This window comes from Rhinichthys klamathensis, unplaced genomic scaffold (assembly GCF_029890125.1).
Source record: "Rhinichthys klamathensis goyatoka isolate OS25496 unplaced genomic scaffold, OSU_Roscu_1.1 h1tg000060l_1, whole genome shotgun sequence".
Taxonomy (NCBI): domain Eukaryota; kingdom Metazoa; phylum Chordata; class Actinopteri; order Cypriniformes; family Leuciscidae; genus Rhinichthys; species Rhinichthys klamathensis.
The window spans coordinates 1,304,043-1,324,900 of record NW_026606605.1 but is presented as its reverse complement, the minus strand read 5'-3'; the positions used below and the strand labels follow the sequence as shown (position 1 = coordinate 1,324,900).

The window sequence follows — 20,858 nt, the reverse complement described above, 5'->3', positions numbered from 1 at the left end:
TATATATATATATATATATATATATATATATATATATATATATATATATAATGTATGTATAAACATACACACCCACACACACGTATATCAAAATAATTGATACGACAACTACAAAGGCAGGTATTAACCAACAAATAATCAATGATTTTTTGATAAAGGAAGTTAAATGAATCATGTTGATGAAAAATCTACAAAAAAGAAGTTAAAGCTTAGGTTTTCACATCATCAAAAGACAAATTCATCGGATTAACCTGCACTAACTAAAGAAGCACAAACTATAGAAGCCATTTTGTGTGTTTTTTTTTCTTCAGACTTCTAAATACAGCTTAATAATTCAAATAGTTGTTGTTTTGGTTATACATGTAAAATGCATGTTATCCTTGGTTCAAATGTATGTTTTAGAATCCATGAACAATGGATCTGGTTTACAAGCATTACATGTAATTCAAGTTTATGTTCTTTTGTAATTATCAGTGTTACTGAAAATTCATATTCTTTAAAATTAATTTAGAGAGACAACAGTTGAATGTTAAGTCAATACTTTATTTTTTGTCACTGCTGTCATAATTGAATTTTAAGTTCGTTATCACAAGTACTAATATCATTATTTTTATTGTAATTGATTGTTTTAACAGTAAATTCCTATTTCTAAATAAAAATCTTGTTTTCACAGACCTATCATTTTTTTTGTATGTTACATATTTAGTCTGTATTTTATAACCAAATTGATGATAGTTTTTGATACTTTGTAACATGGACATACTAAAATAAAGTATAAATCAGTGTAATTATACATTTAAGTACTGAGTAATAATAATTAACTACATGAACTTACTTTAAAGGATTAGGATTAGGTAGGTTTAGTTTTATGTGCAATTTATAGTAATTATATACTATACTATAGTAACTAAATGTAACGTGCAACAAAGACACTGTAAAATAAAGTGTTTCTTTAGTTTAAACAAATCCCTTACTAGTCTGATTCAACACTTGCTTAATCGAACAGTAGTTTTCCATTAAAACGAGTACCAAAAGGACTCAAGAAAAGAGACTTGTAATTTGCATATTAATTTTTATTCATAATTCCACGCTGCGTGTAATTCCATGCTTCACCAGGTGATGGCGCCAAATTACCAATTTACAACCAAATGGCGTAAAGAGTTTAACAAGAGGCCTGTAATCCCTCTATATGTTGCTAAATCAATATTGATATACATTTAAATTAATTAATGAAATTAAGTTTAATTCATAATTTTATATATATGTTATATAGGCATGGTTTAAGTTTTAACGAGAATACTCAATAAAATTATTCAAAAGACAGCTGCGCGTGAACAGCAGTTGGAAAGTGCGCGAGGAACATCAGATATTCCAACTGACAACAACAAACGACATTCTCATTAACATATTTATTACTTTACAAATTTAGACATATTTCGTTGTATTTAACACATAACTGGCGTCGTAATGAGTCTGATACTAGGTGGGTTGTTGTTTTGTTTTCTTCTTTGTTTTTGTGTAGAGGTGTTGACTAGTCAGCTAAGCAGGTTGAGTTTGATTTTCGAGAATTGCAGCTTGCTAAATATTGTTTTGTACAGAGTCATCATTCAGCATTGAAGATATTATAAAGACACCAAAAAGCCCAGGTATGACATGAATCACTATTTTAAACAATAACGTTATAGTTAATTAAAAAATAATTCCTGTTTGTTTTGTTACTTCTCTTAGTTTTTCCCAATAGAGAAGGCCTCACCCATAAACCAGATCTTTAATGTTTGTCCACTCAATGGGACTTAATGCCTTTGTATTTCTTACATAACATTTGGTATTGTTTTATAGGCAAGCGAACAGAACCGAGACCAGTGGAGCTGTTAATCAAACTCAGGAATCTGCAACAAGGTAAATTGCCAATTGGCATCTTTAGACTGTAAATTAACACTAAAAAGCAAAAAATCAACACCCATATTGATTTCAGCCAAGAAAAGCCTTGAAGATGAGGTGAAGGAAACCAAACTCTTCATATGTGCTAGAAAGGAGGAGGAAGATACCTGTATGTATGCTTGCATTATACCCTAAAAGAAAAGTTGGCCCAAAAATTGGCATTACTTACTCCACCTCAAGTTGTTCCAAACCTGTATGAGTTTCTTTGTTCTGTTGAACACAAAGAAGATATTTTAAAGAATGATGGTAATCAAACAGTTGACGATAGCTCTTGACTTCCATAGTAGGAAAAAAATGACTATGGAAATCAATGGCTACTGTCAGCTGTATGGTTACCAAGATTCTTCAAAATATCTTTTTTTGTGTTCAACACAAGAAAGAAATTAATACAGATTTGAAAACACTTGATGGTGGGTAAATGATGACAGAATTTTCATTTTTGGGCGAACTATACTTTTAAATGGCAAATGACCATGAATTATACATTACTATTCATTCAAAGTATTTTTTTTGTTTGTTTTTTGTTACAGTAACTGCTGAAGCCTTACAGTTAGAGGGAACATTAAATGAAAAGGAAGGTGCTTGTCTAAAACCAAATACTGAGGGATTTGCATTTATAAAACACTGTATATATCACACAAATAGAATGATCATTACTGTACATGAAATCACCAATAAGTTACATTTAAGCCTTGTTATCAGATATATTTACAGTGTTACCACAAATATTATTTTCATACAGAGTTAAATAGATCTATGCAGCTCAAATGTGAGGACATCCAACTAGAGGCACAAAGGTAGATATCCAAATAACACTCATGGGTATTTAAGCTCTGAATTACTGCACACTATATGGAAACTGCTTACGTGTAAAACACAACATGAGTCACCTAAACAATGAGCTTCGGTCTCGTACAGGGTGTGTATTCACTCAATGCCAGTACACAAATCGTATTAAAAATAGGATGACGTTGAGAGCAGAATTTGTTCACACAGAAATGTTTGGGGTGTCATCATCTTTATATCTGATTTAAAGTCTAACTTTTAACTCTAGGCAGCTTGAGCAGAACCATCAGAAAGAGGAACTGGTAAAGCAGTACTGCTTTCAGATCCAGGAGACGAAACTAAAGCACAGAAAGATTCGGTATGACTCACTGTCTATAACAGTGAATGGAAACTCCTCCTCGCATTTAAACATTACTATCTCTTAAGATATCAGAATTAGATATGAGATGTTGTACATACTGTACATTTTTGCATGTATCGCTAGAACATTTATTGTAATGCCCATATTCTTAATGAAATGCGGAAACCTACTAGTTCAGCAGCCGTTACTGATGGTATCGGGATTAACAATTGTAAAATAAGAGCGTATTGAATATTGAAACAAATTTCTATCTAATTTATTTTAGAATGAAGTTTGAGAATCAGCTTCAGCAGTTAACGGAGCAGCATAAAAACCTGTCTACTGTCTTTGTAAGTGGTCTAATAAAATGGATATTAAAATAAAAACAAATAAGCTTTCTCTACTTGTAAAATATAAACGGCTTTATTAATTACAGATTGGTAGCATTTTACGTTCCATTTTCTTTTCTTTTTCCAGACTCCGGAAAGACTTCCAGCCGAAATACAGTCTGCTGAATACACCACTGAGCAGCTGCTGAAGGCTGGTACGTTTTGTTCATTTTGTTCCATTGCTTAAGTTTTATGGCTCTTTCCAGTATGACCAGTGTGTAGCTGCATGTTCAGTGTGACATTTGATGCTTTCTGGTTTCATTCAGACATTGAAGTCAAATGAATCCAGCCATTTTTCCAAAATGACTCATTTGGCCAGTCCTCAAGGCAGAATAGCATATACATTAGTGGCCAAAAGTAATGTCTGGAGGGGATATTAATTTTAAATAACCCTACAAGTTCAATTGAACCATCAAAATATGAGGAAAAATATATATATATTTTTTAAATATGAAGGAGGAACAAAACGCAAAACTTGGTTAAGGTATTTATCTGGCAAAATTATTTAGCAAAAAAGGCAAACTACAGCTACAGGATTTATTTTATTTTATGCGCACTGTTCGCCATGATGGTTTTAAATTGCTTGAAATATGATTGGAATCACTTCAAAAAGGAAAACACAGTTAAGTGCAACGTGCAGCGCAAGTCTGTCATATTGGCTACTTAAAATTATAATAAGAATACTACTGTAAATGGAAAAGAATGTGTGAATTCTTTGTACGCCGTGTTTTAGCTCTTAGGGAAGAGCGCATCCACTCCTTCATGACTAGCACAGTCAAGTCTGCGTGTGCATTCGCATTTTAAAGCATTAAAGCATTTCTCGCTTGTTTTTGCATGTTGATAAATTCTTTGTATGACAGCCTGGCCAAAAATGATGTCTGTACAATTTGGCATGTTTCATTGCGTTATCACAAAGAAAACAATTGACTCCAAGCAAATTGACTACATAATATCCTTACAAAAATTGTAATAATATTTTACAAAGGGTGAAGTTGTCAATTTTCCAAGGCCAGACATCACTTTTGGCCACTACTGTATTAGCATGCTACTCGGACTATTTGGGCCGAATAAAGATAGTATAGTAAGATGACTTGCAAGGATAAGATTGCACAGTAAAGTAACCTCATACACAAGTGTCCTCAAGACCTAAAACTGAGCTCTCAGCATCCTTAAACAAGAGACCAACTTCATCCTCAGAGTAATCTGATACTTTCCTGTGTGTGTGTTTGTGTCTGTCCCTACAGAGCAACAGAAGCGGGAGCAGTTGACCAAGCTGCTGGACGGGTTAAGCCACACCCAGCATGCAGAGATGCACATGGACACTTATGAAAAAGCACCATGAATGTCTCACACATTTCGCAAACTTGAGTTGAGTCCCTATTGTATTCCAACAAATGCTAAGATAGAGAAGTTAGAGAAGCGTTTTTTCTATTGTGTTCTATTCTTCTATTTTAACTTGTTGCCATATGTACTGTCATTGTGTTATGCCATCAAAAAAAAGTACAAATACTGATATAAACCTCAATCAAATCATACCCATACCTAGAATATAAACATTTCTAAACCATTTATTCAGAATTTATAAGACACAATAAAAAAGTTTGTAAACAAGCCTAAATTCCCCAAGATTTGTATTTATATACATAAACTGTATCAATGACACTATCAAATTCAAACTCCTCGACCCGACGATACTCCTCATTAGATCAACTTCCGGTTTCCATAAATCAGTCCTATGACACATCCAGCAGGGCACTCTGGGAATTCTTTGGTGTTCAGTAATACCATTCTATCTTAATTTCATTTTGCATTGACAAAATACAGGCCAAAGCCCAGTCCTGAGAACATCTTTATCAACCTAATATTTTACAGATTCTCGTGACAACACGGTTCATGCAGGAATGTACATGTGTAGTAGGTATGCAGCTATTATACTGCAAAATCTGATTGCCGCCGGTGTAATAAAATTCATTCAACTTCCCCCAAATCACTTTCTCAGCTTTCAATCCATTTCCTTGACAGCACCGTTTAAATAGAGGAAAAAAGGAATGAATAAGCCTCCTTTCATTTTCATACATCCCTTACATACTTTCCAGTCATTTTCAGTTTCAGTGTTCTTTGCCTTCAAAAGTTGAAGCGTTGTCTACCAACCATCTCCGTTTTCCTTTATGCCTGTGATCCATTGGCACAGTCACCACGAAAGCATAATTTCAGCATGACGTGTCCTGGGCTGTTTGTGTGGTGTACTTTAACAAAGGGTGTGTTTTAGTGCCTTTAGAGTAGCATATCTCAGGTTCTGCCCTGACATGTTAATATCCTTTACCAGAGCTGAAAATGGCATACATATGCATCACAAGGAACTAAAAGGTCCAGTAGAAAAAGAACAAGCTGAGAAAAGCCTCTTGACGTTCGAACCCTCCTTTGGCCTGATTTTGTGATTCTCTATCCTGCAGGGATTGTGTGCGATTACTGTTGAGGTATGCCCTGATGCCTTATAAGGGCAAAGTAAATCATCTGTGGGCTCAGATTGGCACAGAGCGAGGAATATTTCTCCTGCTGCAGCAAGACTCCTCATATTTGAGCTTGTGCTATTTTGGTGGTGTTTATATGAGATCCATGGACCATTTAGGTTACTAGTCATTTAGCAGACGCTTTTATCTGAAGCGACTTACTTGCTCCTCTGTCAGTTCACAGCAGTATTGGGGATGTTTGGTACAATTTTTAGTTCAGTTTCAGGCTCTCTTTGCAGTTCACTGTGAGGAACATTGGCCCCTTCCTCCAAGTTTTGTTATCCCAGGTTATTCCCCATCTGTTGAAGTAGAGTGACAGATATGTGAATGAAACATCCCACAAATAGTACAGGAGATTATGTGATAGTCTATTCCATTTATTTCTATCATAAATGAAACCATAAATAGATGAAAGGCAGCATGAAATGGGATATAACGACACTGCATTTTTAATGTTGAAATTTAAAGAGATTTGTTGATTCTATGCATACCACAAGGCAAATAATAAATAAACAACGTAAAAGGAAAAAGACAATTCGTCAATAAATATAACTAGACATTAAATGCTACATTAAATGCTTTGCTTAGAATTTATATATTTCACAAAATACATTACAAATATTGTACAAGAATCTCATGTGATTAATGTAGTCAGACTTGCTCTGCCTTCTCTTTATTTCCCTGTTCCCAGCAACACTCTTCTTGGTTACGAAAAAGTACCTCAAAGCGACTGTAGACTTTCTTTTCTTTGCGCATGCTCTCTATTCTCTTCAGCAGATTGTCCCTCTCCTGTGGGTTGACTGGAGTTCGGCTGAACCGGTTCCTTGGAACCTGTAAGGATGAATTGGAAACGTCGTCTTCCTTGCTCCCCTCGCTTTTCCCAGACTCTTCATTCTGCTGTCTGTTCTTCTGGCTATTTGCTGAGATTTGCTCTAGGATCACCTTGGTATCATCCCTGAGGTTGCTACTGAATATTACATTCGAGGTAGAGGACTGATAGCGTGATTGAGTCGGTTTAGCATTGGGCTTGTTGGTCTCTACTGTGGTTAAAGATGATTTGGATTCAGAGGGTTTCTCTTTGTCTGAGGGATCCTCTTGCACCTCAGGGACTGTTTTCATTGACTTGTCCTCTTGAGAGTTGGACACTCCTGAGTGCTTCTTTTCTCCCTTTGGCCCAAGGAAACCTTTCAGTCTCTGTGTTTGTTTCTTGAGGAAGTCAAGGGCCTTTGTATCTTTGCCATCAGAGCTCCCAAAGTTTAGGGAGCTCAGGCTTTCTTTGGACTCTGTGCGGGACATGCCCGATGAGCTGAGGCTGCGGGACTTCTTAAGCTCGCTCTTTTGAGCATCTGTCGCATCCGTGAGAATCTCTTCACCGCATGAGATCCGACGATAAGAGGACTGAGAGCTTTTGAATGGTTTTAAGAACTTGGGTGAAGGGAAAGGCCGGGGTGACTTAGTTGGTTCCTTAGCGGGCTCTTTCTTTGCTGCATCAGCTGGTTCCTTAGCGGGCTCTTTCTTTGCTGCATCAGCTGGTTCCTTAGCGGGCTCTTTCTTTGCTGCATAGGCTGTGCTCTCTGTCAGAGATTTGCTGTTTATGTATGGCCTGTCCACACAGACTTCAGAAGGTTTTGGATTTGATGTGAATGCCAGGTGCTGTGTTACAGGATCTGATAGTGTATATGAGGGTTCTTGTGTCTTTACAGTGGACTTCTCTGAAGAAACAAGCACATTTGGAAGTTTGGTTGCTGTATCAGAGAGTTCTGGCTTTTTCATGGCTTCTTCTTTACTTTTAACCAAATCTGACTCTAATTTTGAGGTCTTTCTCTTTTCCTCCAGATCTTTGAAATACTGAAGTCGGCTTGCTGGATCATTCACGTTTAGGGAAGAAGTTGTTTGCTGAGATGTCGAAGGCTTGGTTGGCTGTGTAACTTTGTTGTCCTTTGGTTCAGGGTTGTCAGGTTTCTCCTTTTCTTTGATGGGCTCCTCTTTGGAGTCTCTGATCGTAGTCAGGTCTCCTGTTGATGCGTTTTTAACATCTTTTTCATCTGCTTTTTTATGCTTATTCCAATCAAATGGCTCTCTTGACAGTGATCTCCTCTTCTCGAGAATCTCTGCTACAATGGATGAGTATCGAATAGGCTCACTCTCATCTCTCTCCTCTTGTAACTCCCCACCAGACTTAGCTTGCGAGGAATTGTGTTGCTCCAGCTTTGAGGAGCTGAAGATTAAAGAAGAACGTAATCTTGAGCTCCTTTGCAACATTGGGTTAATTCGAGAGCGGAACGACTCGTGCTTGGTAATGCTGATTTCCCTTGGTTCCGCCTCCTTCTCATTGTCTGTTGAAGATGCTAGTGATGAAGTTGAAATAGCTGGCTTTAATGTATCAGTACTTGTGGGACCCAGGTCAGAGAGAATATCTTTTACCTGATTCCTATCTTGGATTATGGGTTTACCAAAGCGCGGTCGCAAGTCAAGGTTTGGCTTAGTTGGGATATTTGGTCGCTCTCTATTGGGAAAATTAAGGCCTGGCCCCTCTGAACCATAAAGTCTGCTGTCAGGTTGTTGATGTGGCTCATCAAAAGTATCAGGACCCATGGGCTGATGCAGGCCCTCCTCTCCTGTATCTTCACAAGTGCTGAGAAAAGAGTTTATTCTCCAGCTCCGCAATCCCTGCTTCACACTGGGATCCTGGGACTGGCGTACCTGCTCTCCAGAGGAGAACAACTGCTTCTGGTCTGGAGGATGAGGCTGAGTTGGCGAACTCTGACAGGCATATGAGTGGCCCGCAGCAGGCCTCTTGTGGCTATGTGGATCATAGCGTCCCCCTCCTGCGTAATATTGTTTTTCTGAATCACTTTTGAGGTCATCAGAGGATAAAACATTCATATTTCCTGGTGCTTCAAGTTCAGGGGGATATGCAGAATCAGACTGTTGATCTGTCTGGTACGTGCCATAGTTAAGGCGGTCATATGGCCCACGCTCAGAATCAGGTCCCATGCCCTCGCTCTGATAGTAATGTTGTTCTCGCTGGTAATGCGATTCCTTCTCCTCCAAGTTGTTCATTACACGCTGTTTCATGTACTGCCGGGAAGAGGCGTAGGTCTCGTGGGTTCCCTCTGCATAGCTATGCCTCTTAAAGGCGTTCATTTCCAGCTGCTGGGACGCCATCATTGAGCGTCCTTGATCCAAGAATGAATGTTGCATCCTGAACTGCTGTGTTGCATATTTTGTGACCTGCATAGCACCTGCACTTGGTTCAATCGTATGGCGGAACGGGTCATCCCTCCGAAAAGGTAGTAAAGACTCAAGACGATCCCCGTATGGGTAACCAGTAAGTTCAGGTTGGCGAGGATATCCTCTGGGATTTCTTAGTGACTGAGTCCTTTTAAAGCCAAACTGGCTGCCAAGGTAACTATCTTGTGGCATGGGAACAAGGGCATTTTCAACAACAAGAGGCTGAGACTGAGCAAACAAAATACGAAACTCCTCATCAAAAGTGGAAACTAGTTCTCCGAGGAACAAATGGGCGATGCAGCGGTGGATCTTCTCAAAAGACCACATAAAGCTGGAAAAAGAGAGAAAGAAACATTTAGAATGTCATACAATACAGAGAAGAATTCATATCTGCATTCAAATGTCACTGAGCTCACCTGTAATTTCCACTGATCACTGCTCTGCAGTCTGTCAGAAGAAAGCGGTCCATCACTTGACCTTTAAATGATTTCCCTGAGCGGCAGAAATAGGTAATCCCTGCAACTGTCCGTACCCGCATCATCTGTAACCAGTGAAGTCACCATTAAGCCTGTGTTTTATTAAAATTGTAATTAAAACTTAGGCTAGTTGAGATCAGCTAAACTTACATGGATCATATCCAGGTTAACTTTAAAGCTTGCCACCATGTTAACAAAATGATGGGCATTTTGTTCATCCAGCAAGATATAGACAGGCACATGACGTGCTGTAGCATCCAGAAGATCAGAAAATATATCAACATCTGTGAAAATATCCATCACCACTGCAATGACCTGTTAGAAAGAGAAAGAAAAAGAATAGCAATAAGGAATCCCCCTTGACAATTAAAACTAGTCAAGTTACAAGATACTAGCTTTTTTGCACTTTTACTAAAGTTTACTTACAATTCAAGTTTGTAAGAAAGAAAAAAATTAAAAAGCATAGCTTTTACCTAAAAAAACCAAATGATGATGTCTAAATCTGATTTAACATGACATGCAATTATGGCACAAAATTAATATGATTTACGTTTTCAAAAGGTACACTCAGTCATTTTTATGCTGCACTGACCAATCTCAATGTCAGCGATATCACGATCAGCACTGATCACACAAATGTCTTCATTTACTGAAGCCATTGCAAAAATGCCCTATTTGCAGCCTGACATGATCATTTTATTCTATGTGCAATAACCAACATAAAATGAGTATTATTTGGCTGGTCATAGTTTTCATTTCATATAAGTGTTCATCATTTTAAACATGTTTTTTTACTGAGGAAAATCCAGCCTGATGCTATTTATAAATTAGAAATCACTAACCTGATGAGCATTTTTGATGAGTCGCCGTGCCTGCTCCTTAATACCAGGCACTTCGGGGTCACCAGGGTTTACCAACATTGTGACCTCTGTGGGTCCCACAAAACAGTGTTGCTGCAGAGGCCAGCCAAGGTCTAGTCCCGGTGCATCCAAGTCAGAATGCAGTGGCCAGTATGTGTCAGAAGACCCATCCTCATCTATTTCTCGATATGGCAGTTCTGGTACATTTCCAGCACACTGTGGTGAATGTATAGTGCTTTTAATATGCTCAATCTCTGACCTTGATAAAAAATCCACTATATTAGCACTTTGTAAAAAGTTGTAGTAGCCCTCAGTGTCCTCCTCCACCAGGGCATCAATAGCCATGCGATACTCTTCCCGGTAACGCGGACGCAAATAATTGGGATCCAGGGGGTTGTCTCCCAATGAAGAACTCTGGGAGCGGTGGGCCATGGTGGAGCAGGGAAAACAACCTAAGAAACAACATTTTTCAATAAATAAGCACGTGGACTAATCGAATCAGAGCATCTGGAAACTATTCTATTTCTATTACACTATTTTATCCAATATAATTGCAGAAAATGTTCACAGTTTTAGCACAAACATGTTTGCTTTAAGCAACGTCTACCTACTACTAGGCAACATTAACAAATAGGAAATAACACTTTTATAATTTACTATATGCACTATGATACAACAGGATCCAGGAAGCACAAATTCTGCATGCCAACCATGCCAATATTATTTGTTGTTCAACTCAGTCAAAAGACTAGAAGTGTATTATGAAATATTTATGCAACCAAAAAAAAAAAGTGCATGCAGCATGCTAGTTAGAATCGACCTGCCGAAAAACTCTGCTGGACTCATTGTGTACATAAGAAATTCCTATCTGTTCTGGGGCCTTCAGACAATGTCCCCTAAGCAAGGTTAGGCCACAGTATGAACGTTTTTGAAGGTTGTGTGGCCACTTGTGTACATTTGTTTGTATTTTAGACATCACCATGGAAACGGTGTCAGCCTGTTGGCGAGTGACTCATTGTGGGCAAGAGGGGAAGCGAAAAGACATAAACAGAAAGGGAAAAACTGAAGACACATGTGACTGAATCAAAGAAGGGAGTGTTTTGCTGATGCTCTTGTGAAAGAGACTCGCTGCGTTAACTATGCAAGTTAGAATCAGACTTTGAGCAGGTCATAAATTAACCAAGACATGTTGTGGCTAATTCATAGCATGTCTATTATATGTTGTAAACTCCCATATGTGCAAGAGATTCATAAAAAATTGTTAACAGGAATGTTATGTGATGCCAAAAAGAAAAATGCATCTACTCATGACTTGCCTTGATTATCATCATATTCATAATAATTTATTTTTTCAGCTAATCTGAAACCTGTGCTGTCAGCATGTTTCCTCAAGAGAGTTGACACCCAGACCAGTAAATCATGTAGGAGTGGATTCATCCACACTGCTTCATTGTATTCTGAACTAAATTTAAACCTAATGACTGACTTCTAATAATAATTCAGATTGTATTGGTTTCGCAAATGGATGGCTAAATGTGAAAAAATACCTAAAAGATGTTATTAAATGACATTGAACCAGAGCAGAGAAACTTTATACCTGTGGGTCTACACTGCAAGTGCCAACAGTTAGACATGAGTCAGTTTTACTTTTAGAGATTATGCATGTCTGCACATACAGAATTCTCATATTTCAGTGAACTATCCCTTTAACAACAAGCAGTGAGACTGACAGTCATTATTTCAGTATAGCTTAGTTTTTGTAATTATTTTCAGCAAGCAAAAAGAGATTTTTGCATGGCCAAATAATTTTCATAATGAACCCTTGACTCTTTTATGAAGATTGTAATATTCGGCTCATAGTGAAATTCTGTTATATTTACAGCTGCAACAAATTGCATATGATATTCAAATGAAGAACACTTCAGAAATACTGAATGCGTATGTATAAACATCTTTATTTGGATGCTTAAAAGGACAGTTTAAGCTATTTCTTTGGTTATACTGACTAGACGCACAATATATCAGTACCATAGTTGGTTATTAGCTGACATTAGAGATCTTATTAAATGTATTGGTATCAGCCAATGTTGTATATTCAATTGTTATTTTTACATTTAGACCTTTGCCATTATCTAATTCTAACTTACAGTTAATCTTTATAAACACGAATAATTCAATAACACTGTTGCATGTAATCTTGAGCAAATCTCAAAGTGAATATCCCTTTTCATACTGTGCATTATAATGTTGTGATGCCTACATTATCTTGTATTTAGAAAAACTGATTTTTAGTGTTTTATTTGTACTTTTAGAAAAAGTAGAATAGAATTTCAGCCATTTGTCATTTGTTGGCCATAACATTAAAATAATTATTGTTTTATAGGTATCATCCCGAATCCTGACATGCTCTTCAAAAACACATTACAACATCCAGTTTTCTAAATTCCTGTCCAACACTAATGTGACATTGAATATTTCTTTTGATTTTCAATTGTATTCTTTTTTACATTTTACATGGCTACTTTAACTTTCGTCCATCAACAGGTTCTAGATATTTGTATCTCAGCCCATGGAAACATCCAATAATTATTATGATGTACCAACAGTAAGTTAGTTTCTGTTAGATTTAGTCTGCTGGTAATCAACTACTAACAACACCCTTTTAGAAATTTCCTACAGAGCTTCGTGTTTCAACAAGTGAAAAAATAAAATGTCATATCATCATAACTCAAGCTCAACCATGTGTATGACATTATGAAAGATGGCAATGATAGAAATGCACATGCCTGTTCATGGTGAGGTTTACCTGGGCCTCAACCACAAAAAGAATCAGTGCAAGTACAAAATACAGATTGATAATTTAATATTTCGAGTTGTGCAATGTTTTAAGACAATGTAAGGAGATGACATCCTGAACCAATCCCTAACCAAAGTCCTACTTGATAACAAAGGAACAATTTCTGTGCACCCACGACACAGAACCATTTCAAAGATCAATAGTAGACTTACTCTAATAACATACTAATATTTCGTAGTTTTAAGAACATTTAAATGATGAAATGATCATGTCCACGCACAGATGTCAAAGCTTCACTCCTCCATCACCCCCAAAATGACTGTCCAAACAAGTTATATAATAGGCTACTCGATTGTTTTAATGCTTACTTCAAAGTCTTTCAAATACTGGAATAGTTAACCATTTCGTATCTGTTTCAGATTAAAGTGCAAAGAACGTTTAAGAATAAAAACTTTTGAAGCAAGCTTGAAGATAGTTTCCATACAAAGTTTCTGCGCTGTCAACCCTCAACTGCTCTTCAACACTTTATGACTCTCTTCTGTTTCATAAACTTGAGACTTTCGCGCTCGTAACTTGAGACTTTCGAACTCGTCCTTACCTTTACGGTTGGAGTAACTTGCAGTCGCCGGTGAATATACTTTTTTTCCGTCCCTAAAAAGTCGGTTATTTTCTCCCCCAGTTCAGCGAACGCATCCGCGATACATTCCTGGTGTCGGTGGAAACCCCACCCTATGCTATTGAGCTTCAAGGCGAAAAGCAGCCCTGGCGAAACCTGTTCGCGCTCGGCCGAGTCCTGCCCGCTCGAACGTCTCAGCGCCGATAGGGTCGGTTCGTACATCGTAATGAACTGCTTAACCCTTTCAGTTGTGAAACTCCTCCCAACCATCGCCAGCGTCAGCGCTCACCTACACCCACAGCTACAAAAAAATGACAGGTTTTAACTGCAGGCTTTGTTTGAGTTTGTCAATTTGCATAACCGGCGAAACGTACAAAAAATTTGCCCCGTGGAGTTTCACAAACGCACTCCATATCCCAGCGCTCCCTTCTCTTTCTCCTCTTCCTCCTCTTCCTTCTCTTCCTCTTTCCACGGCGAGCAGACAGACAGATGGTGGATTGTTGCTCATGGGACAAAGCAAAGGCGCACCCAGGTCATGATCACACTGTTGAGAGAGAGTTGTGTATGTCTGCCATGCCATAGATGGTATACTATAGATAGAAGATTAATTATTCATTCATAATGAATGTTTTAAAGCTCCCTTTTTCCAACTAAGCTCCCATCAAAACAAGTTTCTGTGCACCTTAAACTAAAACAATATTAAAAAGCTTATTAACAGTTATTCAGGTATTTTTCCTAACAACAAAGATCTTCTTTTTCAATAAATGTAAATATGATTATAAATATTGACTATTTATTCTTTCCATTTGTAGATTTTATAGTGGATATTAGGCTGTATTTTAGTGCTGTCAAAGCATCTAACATAAAAGATTGTGTTTAAAATATAGCCTGTGTGTGTGTATACAGTATGTATATATATATGTGTGTGTGTGTGTGTGTGTGTGTCTCTCTCTCTCTCTGTGTGTGTGTGTGTGTGTGTGTGTGTGTATATCATACACATATATTATATAAACACAAACTTTTATGTTAGATGCGATTAATTGATTTGACAGCACTACTATATTTTATCAAGGCTTTGCCTGAACCATTTTTACATAACTTTATTTAAAATGAATTTCATAAATATACAGTTTTTTATTTACTATTTTATCTTAAATTGATTAAAGTGATTCTCTTTTTTTATGTTTTAGACAGAAGACTCTTCTGCTTGCCATTTATTTGATCAAAAATACAGTGAAATATTATTACAATTTAAAATAGCTGTTTTTTTGCAGTGTAAGTCGCTGATCTGTCACACTGAAAGATTTCCTGAAAACATTATTAGTAGATCTACACAACCTTTCAAAAGTGATTATCTTTTTAACAAAGTGTTTAATAAGCATTTACACCATTATATATATAGGAATGGAATCCCCCCTTTGGAATGACCTATGCATATCAATTATTATGGTATAATTATATTTCAATATAAATAGACTTCAGGTTAATATATTTAATTAACAAATGAATTTTTAAGTGAGAACAAAGTACAATTTGATCTGTAGTATCAAGATATCTTAGAAGCAATACATTACAACTTTATGAGGCCGTAATGATTGCTTTATTGCAATTTGTTTGCATGAGTAAGTGTGTAATTGACATGCATGGAAGTGCACATGTGCAGGGGTGGAGAGAGCCGGAGGATTTTGCTCCACCTTGAAAAGGAAAAGCCTAAAACATCCTCATTCTGCCAGACTTTCACCCCTGTATGGGGAAGTTTTGTTCAAATTCTTTGAAGATTTTGCTGTGAGAACAGTTTCATGTTCTCTTCCTCTGGTTTATAATTGTGTGATTGATTCTGAAAGTTTATAATCTTGTCAGTGTGTGTCTGTATTTGGTTTACCTTAGCAACCACTCAGGTAAGGGAGGGTGTGAGAAAGGGTGCGGCCCGCTGAGGAATGTGCCAGCGCAACCGAGACATTTACCACGCCTAGGACGCGCTCATTCCTCACACACACACACACACACACACCACCATACTTACCTTTTCTGCTGTGTACATAACCTTGCACACATTCACTTGAGGTCACACAAATCACATAACAAAAAAATCATTACTTGTACCATATGCAAATACTCCCCCAACATTCTCATACTTGTTCAGTCATATCAAAACATTCAGTTTTCCAGTAGGCTACAATACATACTGCCTGTGATATGTGTGATGTGTTTCTCAGCAGTGTAGGCCTACATTTAGGCCTATAAACAAGCCGGAGGGCCTTTTACTATAAAGACCAACAAAATTCTACCTCCCAGCTAAAGGATTTTATTGAGAGTAGCCAATCTAGAATATGTCGAAAGACAGTTTGAGATCATTTTTCTGCAAACTCTATCTTGTTTCATAACCTAAACAAGTTTTAGCATGATCTGCATCCATCCATCCGCCGAAGAGTGATCTTTAAAACTGTGCTGTGTTCTTTGAAACAGGGTGTCCTTTAGCTGTCTGGCAGAGTCCCACCCACAGTTCCCCTCTCCTGCTGTAATATCACACCTGCAGATCATGTGACACGGCAGCACTTAAACACACACAGATGCACATAAACAAACTTTCATTATTCAATGTAGTGCAACGATTAATCGCATCCAAAATAAAAGTTTTGTGTTTACATAATAAATGTGTGGGTACTGTGTAAAATTATTTTGTATTTATAAATACACACACATGCATTATATATATATATTTATATTATATATACATATTTGATATATAAATAACACATTTGATATTTTATTAAATATTTACATGCATGTGTGTGTATTTATTTATACAAAATAATTTTACACAGTACCCACACATTTATTATGTAAACACAAAACTTTTATTTTGGATGCCATTAATCATTGCACTAGTAGTTATGCATAGTTTACATTTTCTACTCACACCATTTAATTTTTTGGTACACAAATTGTCCCTTGCGCGTATCTCAGTACAGCCAAGTGAATATTCACTGTGTCCATTCACGTGTTATGTATTCGTTTTGTCATGTTTTTAATTATTGTGTGTGTGTGCTGGCACATTGCTGTTACATTACTGATAAGTGCAGGTGGTTTGTAATGTAAGGCTGAAACCTGAAAAGTAGCATGTTTTCACATTAAATGTCAAACCCCTGAAGCTATGAGCCAATAGCAGTTTAATGCCTCATCTTCTCCTGTAATCATGTACACCTCGGGCTGTGTCGCGTTGAATTGTATTTTATTACCTCACGCTCCGGTCCATGTTCATCACACAATCCAAGCACAAAGAAAAACAATTCAGCCAAACCAGTCTCCTATCTTGATATGATATCTCCGAAATGTTAGACATCAAATTCAAGAGCATTAATGATTATGACCGGACACTTTTTTATTATGCATGTTTAAGTGTGGGATAATTTTATATATAAGTCTGAAAGTTTTTCATGTACGGTGTCTCATGTGATCTGATCTCTATCAACCAAATGCTTTAAATACCATTAGGTTGTAGAAGCAGTAAAGTTATCTGAGTGACTTAAGAATTCGTGTCAGTCATTTAGCCATCATTGCTGTCATGTTTTCAAGAGAAGCCGGTTCCAGCACACTTATTTCAGCTTTACTGGACTCTTTTTGCCATTGAGATGACAGAGAAAGTGTGCCTGAATTCACCCCTAAAGAAAGACGTTGCAGATACCACACAAATAGTGACTACAATGTTTTACTATTAGTCAACTGTATAGTTATAGGACTAGTTTCAACAGACAAATAGGAAAAAAGTTACACATAAATGTGATTTGAACTGATCTAGCTCTGATTGAGTTTTGCAATTGAATTTATTTTTAGTTTCTATAGTCATGATCAAACAGAAGAATGACCCATCCACATTCACAGATATATCATAAAACAAAATGCTAATGTATTCTACATAAACCGACCGTCATCATTCATCACATTAACATCCTCACACAAACGCCATACATGGTATACTGACTTTTCATTATTTTGTATCTTTACATTTTTTTATTAGAGCAAAATGTCTGAACTAAGTTAAACAAAATATATGTAGTTTTTACACACCTATTTTTTCATGTAATTTAAACATTATTATTATTATTATTATTATTATCAATCAACAGCATTTGAGATTGAGTTTTGGTGATTGATTTCTCCGAATTTTTATTTTCAATGCATTTCATTTCATTCTGTCTAAAATATGTTTGTGACTGACAAATTTTGTGGAAAAATATTAGAATGTTTGATAAAAATTAGCTGGTCTTTAATAACATTCTCAAAATGTTAGCAAAGCATTATGTTAGGGGGTAACAGTTTAGGACCCAAGGACCGAATTATAATAAAATGAAAAAAAGTTTTACTGAAGATAGTTTGCAGTTTCATCAGCAGAAGTTCAGCTTCAAGACTCACACGGGAGTTCGTAGGCCGCCCGGTCTAAGCTACAGTACGTCCTTGCTTCAGGTTGCAGTTTCTGATTGGCTAAGAAACATATAAACATATAATTTTCCACCCATATACAGATAGACGGAAGCATATTTCCATGGATTATGCAGCTGACACTCGGACCCTGAAGTTAGGCACGTCGTGACCTCCCAGGTCGCAGATTTGGGTTGCTGGGCGCCAGCCTGTCCCGAACAACAACTCAGTCAATCTTGAATAATGCATTGCCAGTGGTTCCTTAACCTGTAACCTAAAGGACTAACACACACACACACCGACACACAGGTTTTCCAAGGTTGGATTTGGTCAGGCTCTCACTGTAAACAGGAGAGTCGTCTCAAAACATCAAGATAATGCGTTCTTTCTCTCAAGGAGAGATACACTTTAGTCTAACTGAAGTGAGGCTTTAACAAAGAAATGGTCCCTTAAACTATTGACTTCAATGACCCCTATATGTTTTAACACGTTGAAGACCTTTCTTAAACACAAAACAAGTCGAGATATCAAATATAGACATTAAAGAATTCATGAAAAGAACATTTCAGTAATCACACTGGTAACTTCTATAACAAAAAGTAAAATCTCCAGAGAAGTCATTCAACTCATTTGATATTTAAGGAAACATATTGATTAATACCTTGATTATAATCACTCATGACACATACATTGAAGCAGCAGTGCATTCCAGAATCCACCCCTTCAGTTATTTATACATCGTTCATGGAAATCGTTCATTTATTATGAATCATTTTAGTTGGACGTTTAATGTTTTTCAAGCATTACTTGTTTCAAAACGTTCAGAGAACATTCGAAAGTAACATTCTCATAATCGTTTGCACTAAAATTCTAAAATGGAATGTTAATGTTTTCACTAACGTTCGCATAAACAAGTTTTTTTGTCTTTTCTTTTTTTCTTAGAACATATTTTTGGTAGCTGGGAATGACTGCTTATTAAAGGTGTTGTAAATGATTTTTAAATAATCCATAAAATGACAGATTTCACTAAAATCCCACCCGTCTCTGTAACAGCCCTATAGGCTCTGTAAACCAAGCTCTATTATACCTTGAGAAAATATCCGATAGCATTCCCATTCATCAGTGGCAGTTATTCGGCTGAACCATGATGTCCTGAAAGTACTGGATTTGTATCTTGCTCATTGGCCTCAGTTTCAGATAGATTTCTGAATCTGAGTAAATTATAACAGAATTGTCTTTTTGAGGTAAACAATTATGTACCAATATGTCATCAGGAAAACCTGCTTTCCCAAAGGCATTGTTGCAGTGAGGAGTGAGCCTCACTGCTCAAACACAATACTCAGACCCGCCACAGGACATGCTCTTAATCTCCGGCTCCATTCGCAGTCATATGGAAATATCCTGCCACGGTTTAACATGGCCTTTCACACACAAGCTGGATGGCCAATGCAAAGTATGCATATATCTACACAAGAAGCAAGTGTATTCCCTCCCTTGCTGATCTCAGGTCATCGTGCGGTGCCACAAGTGACATGGAAATTTAAGATGCAAGTGGTAAAACTGATCAATGCACTGGAGAAACCTGTACTGTTGAATACACAGATGGCTTGTTACTGATATTGATAGCTGTGTGTTTGTTTGAAAGACAGACCTGGTGTGACCTCTGACCTTGATGATGCTGTATCAGTTCTTCAAAGCGTCAAAGGGCTGTAAATCCTCAGAAGAGAGCAAACAGTCTTCTGGTCATGACATCATTGATAACATCTACCCACCCCGACTCATTCATGACTAAAGCCCCAGATGTTTCCCCAGGACATGCAGCATTCTGTCAACTTCCTGGCTATACACTTCCAGGATATGTCTGATAGAGCTTGAAAGAACTATAGGCCTATGGAAAACACAAAACTATATAACACAAATAAAATATGTGAATTATGTATGATATCTGCTGTTTTTCAAAAGCCACCTTTTGCCTAGATTACAGCTCTGCACGCACGCTCTTGGCATTCTCCGATTCATGAGGGCCCTGCTTTTTTCTCTGGCTCATTGCTAGGAAAAAAACATAATAATATTAATTTTTGTTTGTGTATAGCATTTTTATGTCATACGTATAACATTTATATTTCCCTACATAGCTAATTTTCCCCACACCAGTCCAAATTTTTTAATAGTAGCCTACTGTAGGTCTACATGTGCGTGGGCTTGCATTCCCCGCCTTATAGCCTATTTACATTAAATAGGGACAGATGGAGGCAAACCGGAGACAGTCAGTTTTTAATGTGAGACTGGTCGTCAGAGAGAGAGAGAGAGAGAGAGAGAGAGCTAAAGGCCAGCAAGTAAGATAAACAGCGCTCTCTGGTGTGGTGAAATAATATCTGGGGAAAAAAGAGTCCAGAAACCAGCGCTAACACACATGAAAAAAACAAAACAAACGAAAACAATAAAATGCTTTTAAAAGGGATTCAGTTTTCAGATGTCAGAAAATATTGT

At 37.1% G+C, this 20,858-nt stretch overlaps 3 protein-coding genes across 3 annotated transcripts in view; 2 read left to right on the top strand and 1 right to left on the bottom strand.

Moving 5' to 3' along the window:
• The window catches only part of LOC130084254 (elongation factor 1-alpha-like), a 163,716-nt gene that overhangs the window by 59,031 nt on the left and 83,827 nt on the right, over window positions 1–20,858 (top strand). The gene's annotated exons all lie outside the window — the stretch shown is intronic.
• Window positions 1,317–4,851, top strand: si:ch211-199g17.9 (uncharacterized protein LOC108180085 homolog). Its single transcript, XM_056249506.1, has 10 exons — window positions 1,317–1,483; window positions 1,599–1,646; window positions 1,840–1,899; window positions 1,976–2,050; window positions 2,472–2,519; window positions 2,684–2,738; window positions 2,996–3,085; window positions 3,354–3,417; window positions 3,545–3,611; window positions 4,701–4,851. Exons 1-10 carry the CDS (start codon window positions 1,468–1,470, stop codon window positions 4,796–4,798), a joined length of 621 nt encoding a protein of 206 aa, XP_056105481.1. The 5' UTR covers window positions 1,317–1,467; the 3' UTR covers window positions 4,799–4,851.
• Window positions 5,427–14,236, bottom strand: fam83hb (family with sequence similarity 83 member Hb). The gene is made up of 7 exons (XM_056249507.1): window positions 13,932–14,236; window positions 10,519–10,988; window positions 9,827–9,991; window positions 9,617–9,741; window positions 7,533–9,531; window positions 6,687–7,466; window positions 5,427–6,265 (listed from the first exon to the last, which is right to left on the bottom strand). Exons 2-7 carry the CDS (start codon window positions 10,966–10,968, stop codon window positions 6,245–6,247), a joined length of 3,540 nt encoding a protein of 1,179 aa, XP_056105482.1. The 5' UTR covers window positions 10,969–10,988; window positions 13,932–14,236; the 3' UTR covers window positions 5,427–6,244.